General features: G+C 46.1%; 1 protein-coding gene across 13 annotated transcripts in view; it reads left to right on the forward strand.

Annotated features, from left to right (window-relative positions):
* Positions 1 to 25,000, forward strand: part of Dym (dymeclin) — a 296,172-nt gene that overhangs the window by 220,215 nt on the left and 50,957 nt on the right. For all 13 annotated transcript variants that reach the window (XM_063277161.1, XM_063277165.1, XM_063277162.1 and 10 more), the window contains one exon: positions 14,127 to 14,309. In XM_063277161.1, coding sequence (XP_063133231.1) covers positions 14,127 to 14,309 — 183 coding nt within the window. The remainder of the gene's footprint in view (positions 1 to 14,126; positions 14,310 to 25,000) is intronic.

The following is a 25,000-nucleotide window of genomic DNA, read 5'->3' on the forward strand; positions in this document are numbered from 1 at the left end:
CAGACTCCCTATCAGCCAGCGTGACACTGAGCTCCACCACAGCCAAATCACAGAACAGAGAGACTCCTGAGCATGTGCCCGCCCAGTCCCACACTGCTCGACAGATTCTGTCAAAGGCAGATTCCACCTGTTGCACGTGGAGCTCGTGTACTGTGGAGTTCTCCCTCTGTGCCTTTGTCTGCCTTTTGGTTTTCTTGTGCTTTTTGCTCAACATGTCTGATTTCTCATACAATTTACTCAAATTTTAACAGACTTAAAGTTGAAGCTGCTGAGAAGGTTATAATCATTCTTTAATTTGGCTTAACACGCCAGAGTTAGAGAAAGCTGTAACTTTTGGATAATAACCAACAAATTAGTCCAAATAATGTCACAACACATTTCTTACGTATTAACCAAATGTGTGGGAAAACTCTGCTTCCCAAAATGCTTACTTAGAGAGGCACTGTTCCTTAGTGCTGTATAATTACCGAAGTTGGGTTCTTACTGCCGTCGACTAACTCCTAGTGTGATGCCTCAGGAAACCCAAAGCAATTTCACACTCACACCCAGAGCCTTGCTTGTGCTGGGCAAGTGTCATGCCACTGACTACATACTGAGGTCTGTTTTAGCTGAGAGTGAGCCCCAGGAATGCTAGCCCCAGGAATGCTGGGATTACAAGCACACACCGCCACACCCAGCTCTAGGGGGTGGAGGAGCACACACATGTGTCGTGGTGTGAGTCACTCCTCTCCTACCTTTAACATGTGCTCTAAGCATCACACCCAGGGCCACATGCCAGTGTGGCAAGCACTTCATTGTCTTCAGACTCAAAGCCAGAGCCTTGTTGCCTTCCCAGCCCTCACTGGCTTTGTTAAAAGAACAGATTTTTCTGTAATTGTTCCTATACATATTTAGGTCCTTGCCAAAGTTAAATGAATGACTGTCATTGTGAAAAGACTTTCTGTCACCCTGTCTCCTGCAGAGCAAGAACAGTTCAGTGTGTACGGCGTGCATTTAAGATGGGGCATCATCTACCATCACTAACTCTAGGTCTCAGAGAAAGCATGGTCTGCCTGTAACTAAATCAAACGCTGAAACTGCCTGTTTCTCATCTACAAACTCAGGACAACTGACCAGAGAACTGTACACTTCCTGCTACCTCTTGCTCACCTCTTTTCTTTTTCCCAGTAGTCAAAGATCAGAATGTCAGGCTAGAGAAGCAAAATGGTGTCTTGTTTGTTTGTTTATGTTTTGTTTTGCTGAAATAAGGTCTCACTGTGTAGTCATTCAAACTCAAAGTCATCCTCCCCCTGCCTCAGCCTCTTTAGTGTTGGAAGGACAAGCAGGTACTGCTACACCCGTCAGAGAAGTCACATTTCATTGGCACACATTTCTAAACCCACAGATAGTCATCTTCACATCGGACAGCCCTGTAGCTCTGCAGTACAGACAGGCATTGTGTTTGCGCTTAACAAGACAGTCCGTTCCCAAGGGGTTGAAGGAGTTGTTTACCTCAGAGCACTCCTTGGGCTCCTGGCCCAGCATTCGTCCCGTCCCACTAGGGCATGGCGTGAACACATAGTGTTACTTTTACCAGAGGCCAAGGCCCTCCCCAGGGCCTGCTTTACCCATTCAGCCACCAAGCATAAGCTCGAGGTAGGTCCAGGAAGAAGAGGTTTGATTGTCACGTTGCTCCCAGTAGAAGCCATGATGTGACGTCAGTTCAGAGCATTCTAGTAATAAGTGACAGAAATAAACAATGTTTGAGAGCTTGACATGCTTTAAGAAACATCATTTTAGGGGCTGGGGTACCATTTAGCTCAGTGGTAGAGCGCTTACCTTGGAAGCGCAAGGCCCTGGGTTCGGTCCCCAGCTCCGAAAAAAAGAACCAAAAAAAAAAAAAAGAAACATCATTTTATTACTTCCTAGTGCGGCCGCTGTGCTTTGGTGAGAAATGGCGCCAAGTAAACCCGAAGGCCATGGACACAAAATCTTGGAAGGTTTTGCTTACAGCACACTCATTACTACAGTGTCTTCTGTGTGGTTATTTTCTTCCTCATAAAAACAAAAACAAAAACAAAAAAACTCTTCCTTATCCTCAAAGCAATCCAAATAAGCTAAGAGTTTCCTTAGAGGGACTGGGGCAGTGGACTATTGGTCGAGTCATACACATGTAAAGACCTGAGCTTGGATCCCCAGCACACACAGCAGGCTAGGCATGGTAACCCTTGCCTGCAGGATTACTGGAGAGGCAGACAGTAGGAGTTCACTGGCCACTGGGCTCACTCAGCAGCCGAGTATGCTAGCGCCTGTTCTTCAAGAGAGCCTGTGTCAACAAGGGAAAATGGACAGCAGTGGAGGACACCCAGCATTGCTCTCAGGCCCTCCTACATATGCATAGACTTACACACAGAAGAGTTGCTTACAGCAAGGAAGACCACATTCCTCTTCACAAGTCAGTTATTACCATACCATTTTGAGAAGGGGGGTCTTCTATTTTAATTTTAATCTTTCATTCATTGACAATTTCTAAAACCTTTCTGGAAAATAAAAGCAGATATCTCTCTCTCTCCCTCCCTCACTCACATACATACACATGTGCGCACGCACACACACACACACACACACACACACACACACACACACAGTTGACACCAGTTAGCAGACAATGGTTACTCCTAACTCAGGATGTGATGACACTGGGTGTCACTCTGAGGTGAGCCCTCTGAAGTCTGGCCTTATTAAGGAAGCAGATCTTCAGTTCCACTACCCCCCCCCAATTGATTTCATAGCATGTGAGCATAAAGAATGAAAATTTTGAATTTTTAAGCATATAATCACAAACAACATGGATCATGTGCGCTCTTTGGGTGCCTTTGAGGTTCAGAAAATATAAACCCACTCACATCTATCCTGGGGAAATCTTGACACTTGCTGTGGCAAATGTCCTTTGTTAATATAAAGATTTTCAGACTGCTTTTAAATCAATCTCCGCCATAAGAAATAAATTGCAAATTTAGTACAGGGCCACCTCCTAAAGTTTTTGAATGGTAATTGCTAGGCAATAGACAGTTCCCATGGCAACATCAGTGAGCCCTTGTTCTAATTGTAGGTACAGACTGAGTCACCCCCATTGCCATTGACCTTGGCTGAATTGTGAGCATTAGCAGTTATCTGGACAAAATGTGGGCATTGTCCCGTTCATTAGGCAACTGTAACAATGGCGTTTGATCATCAAAGTGCTGAATGGGTGTAGTGCAGCGGGGTTTAAGTCAGGCTGTCTTCAGTTAGGGTCACCTGCATCAGTTATGGTGACAGCACTACACTTAGAGTATTTTTAACATATTTCTAAACAAATTAACTGGTTAGTGTAACAATAACATTTACGTTGTTAAAGTTCTCAAGAATTCAATTTTAATGTACATTTTTACTTCTCGAAAAGCTCAATATAGCGTAATATTTTGCTCTTAAATGTTTTCTTAGTATTTATGTTCATTCTGCATTCTTAAGATTGTATTATGCTAATTATGCGTGTATGTATATATGTGTGTGTGTGAGTGTTTGTGTGTGTGTGTGAGTGTTTGTGTGTGTGTGTGTGTGTGTATTGGGTGGGTGTGTGTGTGTGTGTGTGTGTGTGTGTGTGTGTTGTTTCTTCATGTCTGCATGTGCTAGAGGTCAAGAGATGCTAGATCCCTGCAACTGGAGTTCGAGACAGTTGTAACCTCCCAAAATGAGTGGCGGGATCAAAGCTTGGCTCCTCTGGAAGAGGACCACTGCCCTTAGCCACTGGGTCATTTCTCTGAACCCCAGCTCTGGCTTTTCCCCCACCATGTCAGCCCTTTCTTTCTCCCACTTCACATACCTCATAACAGCAGCATTACTTCTGTAATTACTGGCCTCTGTGATTTCCTCTCTAAATCTAACAATCCTAACTCCCTCCTCTGCTGACTCACTGTGATCACCGCTGCAGCTTTTTATTTCACCGTTGAGTCCAATCTGCATATGCCGTATTAAGTGTTTTGATGACACTGGTCTTTTACAACTCTGAATGAACTTGATCAGATTTAGAAATCATACTTATGTTTCTGATTTAAGAAGGAATGAAATGAGGGTCAGTGAAGTGGCTCAGCAGGCTACGGTGCTGGTGGCCAAGTCTGGTGCCTGAGTTCAGGAACCGAATGGCAGAAGGAGAGAGCTCACTCTCAGACATTGTCGTCTGAGCTACATGCTCACACCATGGCACCTTCATGCCCCGCCCCCGTGTGCACATTAAGTCAATAAATAACAACAGAAAGCTGTCCTTTGATCTAGAGAGAGGGCTCAGTGATTAAGAGCACTGGCCGCTCTTTGAGAGGACCTGGCTTCAATTCGGAAAACCCACATGATGGTTCACAACCGTCTGTAACTCCAGTTCCAGAGGATCCAGCTCCTTCTTCTGGCCTCCAAGGACACAAAGCACGCACGTGCTATACATACATACATTCAGGTAAAACATAAAACACCCATACACATAAACACAAGTAAACCATTTTAAATGCTTCTGTAGCCTTGTATATTCTCTATATAAACATTTACTTTTTTTTTTGGCTAAAGTATTTTACAGTAAATCCTGGAATTTTATCTTTTCATACTTTGATGTACATCTCCAAAAACAACATCATTTTCTTTTATAATATCACACCATTATCACATCTAACAAAAGCAGTCATATTCCCAAGGCATAATCTCATGGAGCATAATCATATTTCTCCTGAATTCTCAGAAATGGCTCTTGGCAGTGTGTTAAATTAGAATTAAGATTCACACATTTGGTTGTTATATCTCCTAAGACTTTAAATTAGAGCAATCCACTTCCCTTTTCTTTCCAGCCATTAACACATTGCAGGAGCCTAACCACTTGTACAGAATCTTTCTTTCCCATTCTAAGCATAGCTTTTTGGGTTGGCTTGGGGTTGGGGGACGGTTATCTCCTGTTGGCCTCCTTTTAATCTGCTCTCCGCTCCTCATAAGTAGAGGAAGTGGGTATTGACACTAAAGGCTTGCATAGATGCAGACAGATTTGTCTTTCACAGGAGTCCAGCTTGCTTCCCACACTGGATTGGACAGTTCCCCTCAGTCCTGTTCTGTGGTGGAGACTGAGTAGATTGGTTTCCCCAAACTGCAGAAGCGGAAGCCTTCACCACCTTGGCTGTTTGAATGCTGGGCTTAATGAGGTGATTAGGATTCAGATACATCATAGGGGTGATGCCCTATCCAGTAGGTCTGAGGGCCGTCCAGAAAGGGGAAGCACACAGGTGTCCCGTGTGTGTGTGTGTGTGTGTGTGTGTGTGTGTGTGTGTGTGTGTGTGTGTGTGTGTGTCTGGTCTCCCAGGGCCGTCCAGAAAGGGGAAGCACACAGGTGTCCCGTGTGTGTGTGTGTGTGTGTGTGTGTGTGTGTGTGTGTGTGTGTGTGTGTGTGTGTGTGTGTGTGTCTGGTCTCCCAGGTGTCCGTGTGTGTGTCTGTGTCTGTCTGTGTGTCTGTGTGTCTGCCTGGTCTCCCCTGCTGCACGTCAGTGCTTTGCCCTCTAGCATCAGCAATTTGCACTTGACAGAAACGGATGTGTGGCTTTCATGCCGGGATCGGGACACGGGTTTCGCCATTATCCCATTATGGCCTGCTTCCTTGGGCCTCCCTCGGGCTTATGTTGTTTACTATCTAATTTTCCTGTTTAGGAATGATTGTATGATTTTGCATCTTTGTAGGACTGAAGAGGGCTCAACTGTCAGAAGCACACCGTGCCCTTGCAGCAGACCTGCACTCACACATACATAGCCACACACAGACACACAACTAAAAAGTTGTGGGTTTTTTGTTTGCTTGCTTGTTTGTTTTTAAATCTTTGAGACATGGTCTCACTGTGAGCCCTGGGTAGCCTGGAACCTGCTATACAGTCAGGCTGGCCTCAGACTCAGTCACCTGCCTGACAACATTTTTTTTAAAGAGACTAGATTTTTGTTTTTCATTATTGTCTGTGTGTGTGTGTGTGTGTGTGTGTGTGTGTGTGTGTGTGTGTGTGTGAGCACACCACAGAGCATACTCACAGGTCAGAGGACAGCTCTTAGAAGTCCATTCTCACCTGCCACCTTGTAGAATCCATGATTCAAACTCAGGTCATGGGGCCTCATTCCGTTATGCCACCTTCCTGGCTGCGTCTTTAAATTCACCTCGGGTTGTTGCAACTCTTTAATACCAGGTACACTGGCTCTGAGCGATTCGCGTTTTCTGAGTGATTTCCAGGGTTTCCTCATCCGTCTTTCACGTTTTGTGTAGATTGCTGACACTTTTCTTGTCATCAATCTTCTCCTGTGTATGGAGTCCCTGCTTTAATTAAATTTCTCTTTCATTCAAAGTTGTTTTTTTTTTTTCCCTTTTAAGAGTTTTGAGCCCCCCCCCCAACTCCTTCCTATCTCTCTATGAAGCTTATGAAAATAGGTTCCTCTTTTTTTCAGTTTTCTTTACATTCGGGTAGAATCGATGGCTCAGCTAGGCTGCCCTGCCAGAGGCTCCCCATTTGAGCTCCCCTCGTCAAGGTGGCGCTTCTCAGCTGTCTGTAACCACGGCGAGCGCCCTCTCCTGCTCTCCTTAGGCACGGACACAGGTGTGGTGCCCAGCACTCAAGCAGACAAGTGCTCATTCTTGGAAATAAAATTTAAACGGTGGGGAGGACATTCCAGCTTCATTTTACATTCTAAGTCCTTATGTTCTAGAAATCTTTTGTTGGAAAAATGGATTAGAAATCCATCCTTTATGGTCCGTGGCAGTGTCTTTGTTTTTCGCTTGGTTGCTTCTCAGAACAGGAAACTGAGTCATAGAGACTGCTAACTTCTCTCTCTCTTCTCGTGTATTGAGTTTTCCTGAGTCCTTGCCTGCCTTTCTCTTCTGCCTGTCTGCCCTAGAGTAGCTTTACCCAGCATGTTGCTGTGATAGAACGTCTTCCGTGGCATCAGCCACAGTCCGAGCCCCTGCCGTCGCCTCCCCATCTTGCACTGCTCGCACTGGACCTCATATAGCAGCCCCTGTGGGGTGTTCCTCTGTCTCTCTGCATAGGAAGGAGCCGGGCTCACCAAGCAGCTCGTTTTATCTCATTGACTTACAGAGTCATCCCTGATAGGTCCAGAACTCTGGAGGTGCACATTACCTGGCTTTCCTGACTGTAGAGGGAGAGAAGTATTCTTTGCCATCCCACATCCTAAGCAGGAAGTCAAGGCCGTTTCCTGGTGTGTCATCTTCCACCACATCCCTTCACCTCCCACAGCCCATCAGAAGGAACTGAGGCACAAGAAAGGGATTTGCCTAAGTCCACAGCGAGCCAGGAGCTAGAAGACAGCCCCAGAATGCCCCGTGCTGACCGGCAACCAGCTCTCAGGTGCTGCTGTTGTCAGCACTGCGGACTCCAAGAATGGTTGTCTGGTGGTTAAGGCAGTCACTGTCACAGGTCCCCGTCCTCCTCCATGCTACCAGTGACCATTCAGCACTGTGACGGAATCAGAAGCAAAGTTTTAATGGTATTAGTTTGAGGTCACTGAGGATTTTTATGTTAATCATATTTTCAGTAGCTAATAAAATTTGCTTTCTGGGTTGAGTAATTTTCCTATTTTTTTATGGAGATTTAGGCATGAGTAGCTATTTTGTGAATGACTAACATAGTTGACTCGGCAGACATTGCTGAGCTGGGGAGACTGACACAGGCTCTGGACCTCCCCAAACGGAAAAGCAGAAAGAGCAGGTGGGAGCGGGCGGGGGAGGGGAGGGTGTTTGTTGTTTTCTTTGTGGGCAAGGCACGTCTCCCAGAGTGTTGTTTTACCGGGGTTTACTCAAGATTCTACTTTTTATAGAGTGTGGAACAGTATTTTTAAAGAACAATTCAAAAACGAATGCAGACTCTGAAGGAGAGCATTTAAATTGTCAGGCTCTGGCACAGGCACTGTTGTGGCTTCCAGCAGAACCTGGGGAAGGTGGCCGGCTCCGCTCTGAATGGCACCCAGGGTTGCTGGAACCCGAAGGGCAGAGAAGCCACTGCAGGCATCGTTGGAGGAAAGCTGCCCCAGGCTGAGAGCAATCCCAGAGCAGCCCTCTCTCCAGCTCACCCTGCAGGGACCCAGTCAGCAGCACCGCTGGTCTTCTCTCAGAGCATTCCTTCTTTTGTGAATTATCTGGCCATTTTCCAGTTGTGGGAAACTGTGACGTTAACCAATGTCCCCTAGTGGCCACAGTTATCTTACTCCGTGCCACCAGTGCCAGCACAACAGCGTGATGCAGATCACTCATCCCAGGTTCTAGCTAGGCCTGTGGGTGACATTCAGACTGTGTCCAAGGAAGGGAGAGGAAGACTACGGGGCTACATTCCCACACACAGGAGGCCCGCAGAGCTCTGCTTCCCTGCCACCTGCCTCCCTCCCTCGATTAAAGTTACCTATTGTCTCCTTTGGTTCCAGGATTTACTCTTGGGCTGTGATCTGTGTGTAATATAAAGCCAGTTCTTTCTATCACAAGCTGGATGTTTTGGGAGAGATCCAGTTCTGGCTAGAAATAACATGGTCACAAAGCTTTTCAGTGTGTGTGCCAGTGAATTAACAACATAAAGATAAGAAGAGTCTATCACCAAAAGACGGCCTTTGAAGGCCCGAGCCGGCCCGTGTGTTTCCTCCCCCTCCCCGCCTTTGGCAGAGTCCCATTAATTTTGTTGAAGGTTTTATTTTCTGCTGAAAATGCAGGAAATTTAGACAACTTTCTTGGAATCCCCCCAAAACTAATACAAACAAGATACATATGCTTCTCCTAAGGAAACTAAAAATAAATGATTTGAAACTGTATAAATTCCCTCTTAAGAGGAAAAAGAAGTTTTCAAAATGAGAGGCGGCCATGAGTGTTGTTAACATGGTAAAATATTCCCACAACTGCCAACTGGGCCATCAATATTGAGTTACTCCTTAACACAGAGTTGTCGGACACTCGTCCCTACAAGTACAGACACCAGAGCATTTGAGCCTAGGACTATTCACGAGCGCGCGCGCACGCACACGCACACACACACACACACACACACACACACACACACACACACACACACACACACACACACACACACACACACACACACACACACACACACACACACACACACACACACACACACACACACACACACACACACACACACACACACACCCCCCTTGGCTTGGCTTGGCTTGGCTTGGCTTGCTGACTTGGTCTGGGCTCCATTCCTACCATGCAAACTGCACGGCATATCCTGAAAAGAGCAGGTTACGGATTGAAAAGGCACAGGTTTTTGTTCTGAATGCGCGGTTGCTCTAGCCAGGAGCCATCACGCAGGTGTTGCTTTTGAAAAAGGGATTTCCCCTGTAGCTCAGACTGGCCTAGATGAGATCTTCCTACCTCTACCCTGAGTGTTTATATCATGTTGCTTGTTTTCCAGAGATCGGGTCTGAACATGGCTAGCCTGGAACTCACTATGCAATATGGAGACCAGGCTGGCCTGGAACTCACAGAGATCCTCCTGCCTCAGCCTCCCAGGTTCCGGGATTAAGAGCACGTACAAGCACACCTATCTTTCTTAGTTTTAAATGAACCAACGTATTCCTTCCATTATTTTATTGTAAGATTTTGCTTTAAATGTGTGTACCAGTTTGCCTGAATGCATGTGTGACACAAATCAGAAGCGGATGTCTGATCCTTAGAACTGGAGTTACAGTTGATTGTGAGTGTCCATGTGGATGCTCAGAACTGAACCCAGGTCCTCTTCGAGAGCAGCAACTGCTCTTAACCACCAAGCCATCTCTGAACCCCATGCTTTCATTATATTTTAACTAGTCCTTCAGGGGATACTGTACAAAAAATTGATTTACCCCGTACAGTAAAATAAGCTTTATAAAAGTGTTATTTTTTAAAATATAACCAGTTCCTTCAGTTCTCTCAGTTGGTTGTGCCATTTTGGGTGGCTTAGGGCTAGCAGTCAACAAACATCTAAATCCCAGCACTCTCTTGAGTTTGAGGCTTGGTCTGCAGAGAGTTCCAGGACAGCCAGAACCACACAGAGAAACCCTGTCTTGGAAAAAAAGACTAAGAAATAAGATTTCTGAGTTCTTTGGCTTTTTATTTTGGTCGTTTATTAGTTGTCTTAGGGTTAAGGTTTTATTGCTGTGAACAGACACCATGACCAAGGCACATCTTATAAATGACAACATTTAACTGGGCCTGGCTGACAGGTTCAGAGGTTCAGTCCATTATCATCAAGGCAGGAACATGACAGCATCCAGGCAGGCATGGTGCAGGAGAAGCTAAGAGTTCTACATCCTCATCTGAAGGCTGCTAGCAGAATACTGACTTCCAGGCAGCTAGGATGAGGGTCTTAACACCCACAGTGACACACCTACTCCAACAGGACCACACCTTCGTATAGGACCTCTCCCTGGGCCTAGCATATATAAATCATCATAGTAGTAATAGCTAAAGTAAAAATGGGGGGGGTGGTGGTGGTGGTGGTGGTGGTGGTGGTGGTGGTGGTGATGGTGATGGTGATGGTTGTGGTTTTTGCACACTTCAAAGTCTACAAGTTCCCACTTTGGAAAGCAGTATACTTCTCTTGGAGTCCCCCTATTGCACCCTATGCTGCACAGTTTTAAGGGCTTTACAGACGCTACTGAAACCAAGAGGCTGAGGGGTTAGTGCAAGGCTAGCAGCACATACCTAGCACGCTCAAGGCCTGGAATTCAGCTCCCAGCACAGAATGACATGATTAAATAACCTTTTAGATCCAAAGTCCTGGGATTTGGACCTCATTAAAGGAGGTATACCAATTAAGTTATGCTAGGTTTTTTTTTTTTTATCATTCTCTAAGTAGTGATTATTGCCTAATAATGCTCTTTTAGAAATGAAACAAGGGGTTGGGGATTTAGCTCAGTGGTAGAGCGCTTGCTAGCAAGGCCCTGGGTTCGGTCCCCAGCTCCTAAAAAAAAGAAAAAAGAAAAAAGAAAAAAAAAAAAGGAAAAAAAAAAAGAAATGAAACAAAATGATTATATTGATTTCTTGCCGTATATTATGGGTTACCTGCCTCAGAATCCAGTCGGAGTAGCAACTTGATGATTTGAATTAAATTGAAGATTGTATTTATCAGATAGTGTTTCTTGGAAATTAGAATTAAGCAAAAGTTTGATACCCTTGTTTTTAGCAAATCTGAATTCCCTTGGCACGTAATTTCCCCTGATTATTCTGTGATCTGCTTGGTGCCTGGAAGCTGCAGTTGATCCTACAGCGGGGATGCGCAGACCCACAGAGTAGTTTCTAGGAAACAACACAGTAGGGACGCTGGCTGTTTCTTAAAGGATAATTAAAGTGGTTAGCAAAGAACTGTTGCCACTTAAAATGGAAATGAACTAGTTGCCAGGACTGTGTGCTGTGTATTCAAGAATAGATGGTTGACACTGGGATGAACATGAGGGAAGGAGGGAGGAAGGGAGTCTGGCAGCACGGAAGAGGCCAGCAGCCCTGCTTCCCAGCAGCTTCCAAGCACACTTTCAGATCACACAGTAGGTGATCTGCACCAAACAGTTACCAAATTGAACAAAATGATGTATGTGAAAATTCTTGGAACAATTTTAGGGACATAGTTAAAAGCAATCCATGTAGGTGCCTGACTTGAAGGGGACCTCAGTCTCCCTCAGGAATTAGAGAGGACCCTCGTGGGAAGAACTGAAACTGGCATTCAGCTGCCCGATCTGGGCACTCTGCGTCCAACAGGACGGACTGAGGTGCACGCTAGTTACACATTTAGAGTTCACTCAGGGTGTGATCAAGAAAAAGTGGACCTTATCTCATGAGCTGTGGTTTTTAGAGTCAACTTTATATTAAAATGTTAATAGCATAAATTATTTACAATGTTAAATGGTAAAAGAGATATTGATAGGAAGTTATTATAGTCTGTGATTCATTCTAAGCTTGAACTTCTAAATTATATATAATTTCTCATTTTTGTTTCCTAATAAAATCACATTAAAATACCAAAACTGCCTTATATTCCAGTAAAATTTGACATCATGTAAAGTAATCTTCCTTTGTTTCCCCAAACTGCATTTCTAGTTAATAATCTAAGTAATGATAGAAACTGGATTTTCTTGCCATTAAATTTCCGTGTCTGCAGCTAGCCTGCAGTAATGTGGTAACACATTAGAGGATAGCATTAGGATTTATCAGTGACCCGGCATAGTGGTATACCCCTTTCATCCTAGCCCTTGGGAGGCAGACGGCATAGTGGTATATCCCTTTCATCCTAGCCCTTGGGAGGCAGACGTAGGTGGCTCCCTGGAAGTAGCAGGTCAGAGGACACTATGTAATGGAGATGCCCTGTCTCAAGAAAAAAGGGGGAGGGGCTGCTCACCAGAGAAACAGTATAAGAAAAGTAAGTAGAATACCTAGTAACTCCTTTGAAGATGAGAAAGTTAGCATAACTCTGAAAAGTCCTTTTGCCAGATGGAGGCCCAGTAACCACTGATTCACTGATACATAGTGACGTGCTTGCAGGCCCAGCATCTGAGAGGAGGAAGCAGAGAGGCAAAGCCAGCCTCAGGACATAGTGAATTCAAGGCCAGCCTGGGCCACCTGAAACCCTGCCTTTACAAAAAGCCAATGTGGGGCATGCCTATTGATTCTGAAGTATTAAAGTTTCTACCATATACTTCCTTGACTGGTGTTTTAGCTTGAGATTAAGTCAGCAAGTCCTGGTCATTTGGGGAAATTACTTAACCCTGGGAGTAAACTAAGCTATCAGCACATACTTAATCCTGGAAATGCGAATTTAATCTATCAGGACTCACATCTTGGCATGCTCCTGAAGTAGTTAACTATCAGGTTAGGTTTTTCTAAAATGACCTCAGAAAATCCTGAAACTCGTTCCTCCTTTAAGAAGGGAGGCAGGGCAGCCGAAAGGATTTTCTTACAAGTGTTGGTGTCATTTACAAAGCTGGAAGCTGATCTCCCGCTTTGCTCTGAAAACATAAACTTACAGACGCTCATAACACGGAGGCATTAAAATACATAGCTGTGGCCAACACTGAGGTCAGTGTCTCCTGATGCATCCCGAACAGAATGAGCAATCAGATGCTGGCTGTGGGGCCCGGGAGGTCAGTGGTTGGTGGTACAGCACTGGAGAGCGAGCCTCAGAGAAGGCAGCACAGGCACATGCCCAGACTCTCTGCTGGGAAGAACCAGGCAGATGGCTCAGCAGAAGCCTTGCTGGTTGCCTACGTTGAGTTGCTGCCTTACAGTCATTTCTCAGTCAGAGTCCAAAAGACTGTTCTCTCGATCACTGTTCTCATCACAGATTCCTGAGCAACCTCCCCACCCCCCAAAAAACAAAACTAAAATAAGCAGTGTAAGGAGGGAAGAGTTTGGCTCACAGGTCAGAGGAGCACAGTCCTTCCCGCGGGAAAGCAGGGTGGCAGAGCACAAGGTAGCCTGTCACGTTGGAGCCTCAGCTGGGAAGCAAATGCTGGGACTCAACTCACCTTCCTCAGTTTCCCTTTTTACTTAGTCTCCGGCCCCAGCCCACGGGATGCCACCACCCACCTTCAGGAGTAAACCTTAGTTAAACCTCTCTGGGAACTCCTTCAAAGGCGTATCCAGTCAAACTGACGGTGGGGACAAAAACACAGGCTACTGTATCTGTAAATACAGCGTTGAGATGTCAGTGTAGAATACTAGGTCCGTGCCCTGAGGTGAGCGCTTTTTTAAACTGGGTCAGACTTCAGGACTAGCTGTGTTGTGGCAGTCTAATGATTTAGGCAGAGAATACCAGTAAGGAGGTACTGAAAGGGGGGTGCCACGTGGGTTGCAGATTTTCCTCTATACTGGCTCATAACTAATTTAGTATATGAAATTCCAGTTATCCCAGACTAAGCTAATACCATTTTAACTCCCATCCCTTCGTAACAGATAAACCTAACTCTAGTAAAATTCTTGACAAAATCTCGAAGGACATTCCTGTGTAACCTTTCCAGTGCTGTTGAAATTGTCACTGTCACTTGCATTTCAGTTACTTCTGTGGCAGGGAACAAAACTCTGACTGCTTGTTGGAATTTCCTTTCTTCACAAGGCCCAGGACCTCAGCGTCATTGAAGAAGTGATTCGGATGATGCTGGAGATCATCAACTCCTGCCTGACTAATTCTCTCCACCACAACCCGAACTTGGTGTATGCCCTGCTTTACAAACGGGACCTCTTTGAGCAATTCCGGACTCACCCCTCATTCCAAGACATAATGCAGAACATTGACCTGGTGAGTGTGCACAGAGGGAGGCCTGGGGTCTGCTCTCTCATTCCTCATTCGTGACGTTAGAGCCACTGCATAGCCCACGTTCTCCTCAGACTCAAACTAGGCTCAGCATCCTCTTGCCGCCTCCTCTGAAGCCCTGGGATACGTAGGTATGGGCACGGCACACATCATGGTTCCGTTTTAAGTGCTAAAAATGAGAACATTCAGTTTAGCAGACTGGTAAGAGCCGTCTGCCAATGGTGAATCTCTTTGGGCATGAGCTGTATTTACGCTTGCTTTGGACTCGTGCTTGTGCTCTATCTGATCGTGTGCTTTGCTCAAACAGTCGTATTCTGCATGTGTGTGTGCGGGTGTGTGTGTGCACGTGTGTGCTAAATACCCAGACAATAACAAAGTTCCTGGCTTCTTTAATAGGATACTATATTCTGCCTCCCTGAACATTTATCTCATTAACGTTTTCTATGATGCTATCAACTCTTTGAATTGCTTTGCTTTGCTTATTTTTTTCTTTGTTTTTGGTTTTCGAGACAGGGTTTCTCTAGTTGTCCTGAACTAGCACTGTAGACCAAGATGGCCATGGCCTTGAACTCACAGAGACCCTACTCCACCCCCCACCCCTGCCTCTGCCTCCCAAGTGCTGGGATTAAAGGTGTGCTCCACCACTACCCCGCAAATATCTCCAACTGCCATCTCTTTCTGGCCCATGTCAAGATGTACACATTATCATATGTGAGCATTGCCATGTGTATGCATTGTCATGTGTGTTCATTGTCATGTGTGTGCATTGCCCTGTGTGTGCTTCGTCGTGTGTGTCCACAGGTGGCCTATGGGACACGTAAGCATTTGTCGATTTGAGGTTTAAAATGTAATATTTGTCTTCTTTATAGTACAGGTGTGGTATTTCTTCACTATTTCACTCTCTCTACCTTGCCTAAATGTTTCTATGTGTCTGAACTTCTACCTCCTGTCCTCTCCCAAAACAATTTTGCCAGGTTTTTTATTGCTGTGTTAATAATTTCCAATTCATTGGGGTCCATAAATATGCAAGTAGCTAGTGTGAATCACAGAGCCTCTGTAGGAAAACATTTAACAGTTAACTTCTCCTACAGTCATGGGTAGATAATTTCACTCAGGACGTGCATGTATCTTACGTTTCTGTCACTATGACTGAGGTACCTGAGAGAACATAAAAGAAGATGTCTTTGAGCTCACACTCTGAGATTCCAGACCTCGGTCCTCAGCCTCACTGAGGAGCTAACAGTAGAGCCTGTGGAGGAGGAAGACACAGGAAACAGGAAGTCAGGAAAGGACCCAGGATCAGGCTCAGCCCTCAGAAGCCCCGCCCAGTCCTGAAGTTCACACACCTCCCAGGACGGCACGACCGAGCGGCAGCTCCTGACCCTGTGGAGTTGCCCAGGGATGTGTAGCACACCACAGGCTTTGCCGTGGGTGCTGCCATTTCAAGTCTGTGGCTCTGCGTCTAGTTTGGCCCATCCTATACTGGCATGGCATTAAATTTTACCTTGTAATTCCTTGACTGCTAATGAACGTAGGCAAGTCTCAGATTTCACATTGGATGTCCTGTTTTCTATAGCTCTGCTTAAGTCTTCTGCCAGATTGACTGTGATGGTGCCCAGCCCCAGGGAGGCAGAGACTGACGAGCTCTGTAAGTTTGGAGCCAGTGTGGTCCACAGTGAGTTCCAGAGCTACATAGAGAGCCAGGCCTACTCCAGACTCTTTCGTCAGTTTTTGTCTTGAGTTATTTGTTCCTTGACATACTGCAGTTATGCTGCAGATTTGAACCTTTCTCAGTGACTGTTGCAAATGTCTGGCCACTAACAGCTCCAGACTTCTTGACAGAGCTGAAACTCCTCTCAGAATGTCAGAGTGGTGAAGCAGCAAGCGCTCTGCTGCTCTCCCTACAGCCCCTGCTTCCCGCTGCTCCTGAGCAACTGGTGTGGCCTTGTGGGAATCTCCTCTCTGTTCTCCTTTGATCCGGCTGCTTCCTGTGCGCTCCACCTGCTGCTCTCCGCTGTGAGGGGCACATATGCCACAGTGGTGTTCTGGGCAGCAGTGGTATGACGATCACTTTGCAAGTTGTACTTTAGAGTATAGCGGTGTTTCAGTGTGTGTGTTAGAGCGGTGGTGTTTCTGTGTGTTTTAGAGTGGTGGTGGTTCAGAGTGTGTGTTAGAGCAGTGTTTCAGTGTGTGCATTAGAGCAGTGGTGTTTCTGTGTGTTTTAGAATGGTGGTGTTTCAGTGTGTATATGTGGGCTGAGGGTATGGCTCACTGGTTAAAGCATGTACCATGCAAGAGTGACAACTGGCGCTTGGATCATATAAAGCCCATATAAATGCCAGGTGGGCATAGCAGCCCATCTGTAACTCCAGTCTTGTGAATCAAAGAGAAGAGATTCCCTAAGGTAAGGTAACCAGAGAGATTAGACATATCGATGAGCTCTGGGTTTGATTTAGCTACCCTGCTTCAGCAAATAAGTGAAAATGAGGTGATTTGAATGAAAATGGCCTCTGAAGGATCAAATATTTGAACACTTGGTCCCCAGTTGGTAGGACTGTTGGGGAAGTACAAGGAGGTGTGGCCTTGATGAAGGCCACTGAGGACACTAGGGGCAGGGTTTAAGGTTTCAAAAGACTTAACCTCCGTTTCCAGTAACAGTCTTTCCACCACCCCGCTTCCTCTGCACCTGTGGTTGTGTCTCAAAAGGTGAGCTGTCAGCCACTGCCCCTGTGCCCTCCCTGCCACGAAGGCCATGGGCTCTAATCAGTGGAAACCGTAAGGCCAAGTGAAACACTTTAGCTTGGCTGAGGTGTCTTCTCACAGCCATAGAAAAGGAACTCAGGCAGCGCTCAAGGTTGATTTCCCACAACCACCTAAGGCCCTCACATACATGTGTTCACATGTGTCCAAATGTGCAAACACAGACATACACATACAAAAATAAGGGGAGGAGTATATGTGTAGTGATCAGATATTCTCCAACATGAATCATTTCTTTATGCTGAGACCACTCATAGTTCCCATTTCTAGACATTTTGAGATACAACTTTTGAAATATTTTAGTTTCTGATGTATAAAAATATTTTTCTCTTTTATATGTGTATGTTTGCGTGCATGTGGTATGTGACAGCAGGTACGTGTGTGCCACAGTCAACATCTTGGGTGTTGGTTCTGCCTGATTTGAAGCAGCTTTCCTTTGTCACCACTGCATCACCGGCTACCCAGCCCACAGTGCTTCTCCTGCCTCGCCTGCCATCCCACCCCAGGAACACGGCTTGCTCTACACACTCGACTTCTGTGCCCTCTAAACTCAGACCCTCACCCACCGAACCACGTTTGTGGCCCCGAAAATGTTTTCTTCTGCTTCTCTCTAGCGTTGCTGGTCTTGTCATCCTTTACTTGTGAGATGTCAGGACTTCCTGCACTTGGTTGTCCTTGGTCACTTTTACACTCAGGATACATATTCGTAGGTGTCGAATCTGGGGGAAATCACTTCTCCCCTGCTGTTTCTCTATGAAGCCTTGTTCTTGAGAGCCTTCCCTCATCAGGACCTTTAAACCTTACTTCTCCGCCTAATCATTGTTCCCAGGTGAGAATGGCAGGCTTCCACCAGGCTCTGTAACCCTGTCTGCAGGCCAAGGGCTGAGTCAGAAGTTGGTGAGCCCACTTGGGGTAGGAGTAGGGAGTGGCTTCTTTGCCTGTGAGTTATACCCAGTCAGCTTGGTCGTGCTTCTGATAATTAATGTCTATCCTTTAAAGGCACTTTACCAAGTTAGGCTCCTGTCCCCGCACTCCTATAGTGGGAGGTAGATTGGTGAGTACTAGACGGAAGTCAGCTTGGGGCCTTAACTCCCTCCATTCCAGACTCTTACTGCCCAGGGCAGAAACTGCTGCATGCTCTGGATCCTCAGGAGAGTCTGTGAACAAAGCTCCAGTGGAAACTGCTGCTGCAAACCAGCCATGGACCTGCTCTGCAAATGGCTGTTGACAAAGAGAAATAGACTGGAAGGAAGGAAGGAAGGGAGGGAGGGAGGGAGGGAGGGAGGGAGGGAGGGAGGGAGGGAGGGAGGAAGGAAGGAAGAAGGAAGGAGAGAGAAACACCATTTTGCTTCCTAATGTAGTGGTACAAACCTCTGATCCCAGCATTCAGGAGGCTGAAGCACAAGTATCATGAGTTCAAGGCCAGCCTCACAAACATTAGGAGACCCTAGAGGCAAGAGGAGAAGAGGAAAAAAAACAACCTTATGCTGGCAGTTTAAGTAGTGCCTTCCTGTGCCCCTCAGGGTTGCAACATGGAGGTCTCCTCCTCTTCCTCCTCTTCCTCCTCTTCTTCCTCTTCCTCCTCCTCCTCCTCTTCCTCCTCTTCCTCCCCCTCATCTCCTCCCCTTCCTCCTCCTCCCCCCATCTCCTCCCCCTCCTCTTCCTCCCCTTCATCTTCTTCCCCCTCCTCCTCTTCCTCCCCCTCCTCCTCCTAAACTCGTGTCTGATTCATGTGGGTGTGCACTCCAGCAGCCTGCCATGATGCAGAAGCCCAATATGCATGTATATTTCTTCTACTAAGACTTGACATTTTAGGCACTTTATATCCTCACTGTTATGAGCTAGTGTCCCACATAGACGTATTGGTATTTGCATATTTGAGAACCTCCGAGTCACATGTTAAATATGCCTTTTCTAGAAAGCAGAGGGACAACCCATTGTCAGGCAACCTGTGTTTAACATGCAGGAAATTTTGGGTTTGATTTCAGCCCTCAGTTGGGAGCACAGAAGTATTTTTTCTAATTCTAAATCCTCCTTAACTACAGATTTAATTTTTATAAACTCCTGCTTTGATTTTTTTAATGTGTCTACATGTTTTGCCTACACGTGTCTATGTGTACCATAAGCATGCAGTGCCCAAGGGGGCCAGAAGAGCAGGCGACATCCCTTGGGACTGGAGTTACAGTTGGTTGGGAGTCTCTATAAGCACTGAGCCATCTCTCTTCCTCATAAACTACTTTAAAAATTGATGGCTATTGGTATTATTGAATCCATGAAACAAATTATTACCCAAGGGATACTCCTCTCAGGTTGTCTCTGCCTTCTGTAATAAGGTGATTTTTGGAAAACTGTAGACTGTGGTTTAGAATCTAAGGTTTTATGTTGTGTGTGCTCTGGTGTAAGGAAAGAGTGCAAGCAGGGATGGGAGATGCAGCCCCAGCTCTGATCCTCACCCAGGCCCCAGGCACCCCTCCTCCTGCACAGGCTGCTCTAAGCCAAGGACTAGACTGCTGGAAGTCGCTCTTGCCCAGAAAGCAGCTTTATCGAGCAGAATTCATTTGACAAATTCATTTCTGGTTCTTGTTTGTACCCTTTTTGGAAGCACTTGAGTTAAAGGGCTAGCAAAACGCTTTCTCGATGTGCATTAGAAACTGTTAAACTGTTTCTAGCTCAGTTCCCTAGAAAGCTGATGAAGAGGGATGGATGTCAGCTGTGTCACCAAGCAACCCCACTCCGATACAAAGCTATGATAAGATGACATTTGACTGGCAAGCTGAGTCTGCTGTGGAAAGAACTATAAATACCTAGCGAGAAGCAATAGTTGGGGATGTTTAAAAGTTAGAGATCTCATGACCAAATGTGCCCTTTGCAGAGACCCAGAAGCTTAAAGTGTTAGAGAATGCTGGTGTCTCTCCGGCACATATTTCCTAAGCTGGGATGGCTGCTGCGTCCACACACAGTGGTTTGATTCTCTTGCATTAAAGCTGTCATTGAGGGGACAACGATTATCTGTGAAGCTACTGCAAGGATTCTCAACTGGGTCTGGCTGTTACCACAGCATCTCGAGAAGCTTAGGCAGGTCCTGAGGCAGGAGGATGGCAAGTTCAAGGCATACCTGCACACACAGAGGGTGCCCGAGATAGTCCTCTGTGGCTGCACTGTTGTGTGCTGTGCTCTCTGCCCTTTTATACTTTTATGTCTAATGCACTCATGGCCTTTAACACTTGGGACACTTTGATGTATTGTCATGCCTACAAACATCACCTCAGAATGGACATTTTAGTGGTGAAGTAATCCTGTCTTCCGTTTGTTTGTAAGCGTATCAAGCTCCAAGATAGAGAACAGTCTTTGTTTTCCAGGTTTATCCAGATCTTTGCATTGTAAAAGCGTTGGATGGTGATAATCCTTGCCAGCCTCCAGGTCTCTACTCTGCCATCGCATTCCATGCCTGTGCCCATGAGGCTGCCCTCTCCCGAGCCGAGCTTTTGCTTTCCTCCCGTTCTCTCCTTCACTGTCCTAATTAGGGTCACTGTTGCTGCGATGAAATTCCATGACCAAAGCAAGTTGGGGAGGAAAGGGTTTATTCAGCTCACACTTCCACATTGCTGTTCATCACCAAAGGAAGTCAGGACTGGAACTCAAGCAGGTCAGGAAGCAGGAGCTGACGCAGAGGCCATGGAGGGATGTTACTGACTGGCTTGCTTCCCCTGGCTTGCTCAGCCTCCTTTCTTATAGAACCCAGGACCATCAGCCAGGGGGTGGCACCACCCACAGTGGGCTGGGCCCTCCCCCATCAATTGTGATTAAGAAAATGCCCCACAGCTGGCATCCTCTCAGTCCAGATCCCTCACAATTCTAGTTTGTGTCAGGCGGACATCAAATTAGCCAGCACACATACCTTCACATCCTCTGCCTCACCTCTCTTTTCACCCCCCTTCCTCCTTGGGTGGTCTCTTCAGCACACACAACGGACAGATGATTGTGTATACCTACAGTCTCTTGGGGGACGTACTGTTTAATTCCCAGTACCCTCCATTGCGATGGCCAAGGTCTCTTTGTGTTTCTGACAGACAGCTTACCCACAGCCAAAAACCCCTTGTGGTCACAGATGTGCTGATACAGGTCTTTGTGAGCTAACACAATTTCGGATGATTTCGTTTTAAATTTCTGTTTAAGCTGTTTGCTTCTTTTCTCCTTGTCTTCATTTTTGCTTCTATTGCATGCTTGCACAGCATTTGTATGTCTTAATCTTCGTTACGAAATAAACCTCTGAGGTATGTTCAGTTTAATCCTCAATTTACAGATAATGTAACAGGTTTAGAAAGATCATTTTGCTCACAGACATACAATGAAGAAATGATAGAGTCAGAACTCGAGGTCAGATGCTCTAATAATAAGGCCCGGGCCTCCCTCCTGACCCGGCCAGCAAAGATGTATCTGTTTCTCTTTGATACTCCTCTTTATTCCCTAGAACCGTGTGGTGTAACTATACACACAAGCCGGAGCTCTTACTGTTTCCTCTGTCCTTCAGGCTCACCCTCCAGAGTCCCATGGGTCTGTGGCACAGTAGTGTAGAAATGAGAAACGCTCTGGTAACCAGGCTGCTGGTGGGCTCTAGAGTGTCGAGCGAGTCTTGGTGGCACTTAGGAGCCTGAGGTAGAGGATCAGAAGTTCCAAGCCAAGCTGGGCTATGTGCCAAAAAGGAAGAGGACAGGACCCCGAGGGGCTTTATCCTGTGTAAGGACGCACACAAGCCATCTGCACATTCACACGCTAACCATTCCCAACTCAGTGCATCTCAGAAAGGATGCAGAGCACAGTGGAGGTGAGTAAGTGGCCTTGCAGCAGGATGCATGCATGGGAATAAGCAGGGTGAGCGTTTAGCCCACATGCAGTGCTTACTTGCCTGTTGTCAGAGTGAGCATTGCATGGCTCTTAACCTACATGCAACAAGCATGCAGTGACGAGATTCGGCAGCGTACTGCTTTTCAGCTCACAAAATCAAACTACTATCTATGGAGAGCACTCTGAATACACCTGAACAGGCCTTGTTAATAATGTTCGATGCCGATCTCGCTGACTCCTTCTCCAGCCCCTGGAGGGAGACAGCCCTTGAAGAGAGGGGACATGGCTGGTGGGGAATCACTGTGCCATTTGAATCCAGCTCCTCTCATTCCAAATCCCACGTCCTCAACATTTCATCAGAAACCTTAGAGAGACTCATAGTGAATACGGTTTCTGACGATCCAACAACTCTGATAGATGCTGTAGTCAAAATTAGTCCTGGGCCACTGGGAATCCATCACACTCAAGGCTCTGTGGCACACAGTGACGAGGACCCGTAGGATGTGTCAGTGACTCTCTCCTCTTTGCTTGTTTGTACTTCGCCTCTCCTCCCTGAATGGGAGCCCAGGCTCAGCCGCCCTGGGCTGTTGCAAGGGGTTGGAGGAGATGGGGAATCTGCTGTTAGTTTTAGCCGATGGAGTTGAGAACTGGCTTTTTTCAGTAAGAGTCAGTGATGACTGAGTAGCTCGGGTGGGAATGGCTAATGTTGAGAACCTTTGATGTCTGCTAAAGGAGGTGGATGTTTTTCAGACGCCCCGCTTTGTATCACCCTCTGAACATAGTCTTCTGTCCAGAACAGAAGACAGTGTCATCTGACTGAATTCAGGAGCAGGATCAAGCAGTTAGGACACCATTACAAGGCAGACTTGGGTAACTCCCTAAGTAGCCACGGCAGAAAAGCCGAACGGCCATGCTAGTCTCTGGGGGACGAGTTTACATGCATTTCCAGTCCTGACCATCTTGCTACTCTCCCCACCAGCATGTCCAGTCCCACAAATACTCAGTTGACTGAACCATAAACTTTTATTTTTTCCAAAGAGTGAGCACAGGATTTTCTTCTCTTCCGTTTTTCCTATCCCAGTAAATAGTGTCAGTATCTATCCATTTATATAGGGTTGGGGAAACAGTGTCTTAGGGTTTCACTGCTGTGGAGAGACACGGTGACAACACCAACCCTTATAAAGGAAAACATTTAACTGGGGCTGGCTCACAGTCTCAGAGGTTCAGTCCATTATCATCATGGTGGGAACATGGCAGCATCCAGGCAGACACGGTGCAGGAGGAGCCAAGAGTCCTCCATCTTTCTTGATCCACAGGCAGCCAGAAGGAGACTGGATTTTTTTTTTTCTCACTAGGAGTAGCTTGATTATTTAAGACCTCAAAGTCCTACCTCCACAGGGACACACTTTCTCTAACAATGCCACACCTCCTAATAGTGCGCAAGCATTCGCACACTTGCGTCTGTGGGGACCATTCCTATTGACACCACCGCAGGGAGGAATGGGGAAGGGGAGCACACTGGGACGGAGGTTGGAAGTTGAGATTTATAGAGTGGTAAGGAAGCCTCTGAGGAGATGCATTTGAAGCATGACTTGGAAGAAGTGGATAACGAGCCCTGTTACTGTCTGGACAGAGTGCTCAGGATGGGAACAGGGCTGAGGTGAGGGAGAGTTTGGAAGGAACACAGGAGAGGATGTGTGAGAAGACAGGTGAGGCCAGGCAACAGCTACTCGTTTTTCAGAACCCTTCAGCTGCTTAATTAAAATGAGTGGAGTCCTTCTGTGATATGATAAACCATACCTCAATATATTTACTAATAAACAACAAGTTTCCTGATGGGCTTTCTGCCTGGGGCATTGAAAATTTTCTACTGAGCAAAGAAAAAATAAAGCACAAAGCATGGGTTGTCGTCGTTCGGCAGGAGGGGAGTTGTGATTGGGTTTGTTTGTTTCGTTTTCATACATCAGGGAGCAGAGGTCACAGGGCAACCAGGATGCTTGCATCCCCAGAAAGAATAGGTGCTCTCTCACGACTCTCTAAATCAAGGTGAGATGTCAGGGCTATGTCCCCTGTGGCACAGCACAAAAGGACAAGACCACTCTCGTACAAGTGAATGAGCAGAGGCCAAGTATGGCTTCAGAGTTTTGCCTGAGGATAAGAATACCTTGAGATGGCGTGCAGAACACCTGTGCTCTTAGGACGCTTGGCTACCAGGAGAAAGGGAAGGAAAGACACCTATTTGGGAGGAAGTGTCAAGAAACCGCATTAGCCTCTAAGAATACCGTTAGACCTACCTGTCTATCACAAAACTCACCAGAGGGTTATTTGGCTGTCACGAAAAGGGGGAATGAACACTGGGGGAAATACCAGACCCCAGCCATACAACCTCCTTAAACACATAGTCTTACAATAGCAGGGCCAGGGTAACTCAAATCCACTGCTTTCTGCCACCAGCCTAGCAAGCGCTAAGTCATAAGCGACAGCCATCACTGCTGAGAAAGGATCAACAGCACGGACACGCCATGTACACGGATAACTGAAAGCAGACAGGGAGCAAGCGCTACTGTAGAGAAGCCAGCAGGGCCTGAGAGACGGCTCGGAACCATTAGTACCATTAGCAGTACGCTGAAAGGAGCCATAGCAACCGAAATCTTATATCCAGTTACATCCAGTTTATCTTCTGAATAAATCAGCTCGTTCTCAATCTAAACCATTGTCAAGGCCGCCTCATTCTCTACAGCCCTCCACATAGTGTCCAGGACTTGACCGAATGCAGTGAGACAAAAAAAAAAAAACAAACAAAACAAGTAATATCAATAGACTCAGTGATGATTAAAACTATCAGCCAAGCACTTAAATTATCATTGAAATGAATTATCATCATTAATAATTATATTAAGATTATATTTTATATGTGATATATGTTGTATATAATAATGTTATGTTTATTATAATATATTTTCATTATAATATAATTAATTATAACAATTATTGTTAATTATACATTTACTAAATACCATTAAATTAAAATGCCTAGACAACTATCAACAAAGCATGACTCCCCCAGCCTA

This window comes from Rattus norvegicus, chromosome 18 (genome assembly GCF_036323735.1).
Source record: "Rattus norvegicus strain BN/NHsdMcwi chromosome 18, GRCr8, whole genome shotgun sequence".
Lineage (NCBI taxonomy): Eukaryota > Metazoa > Chordata > Mammalia > Rodentia > Muridae > Rattus > Rattus norvegicus.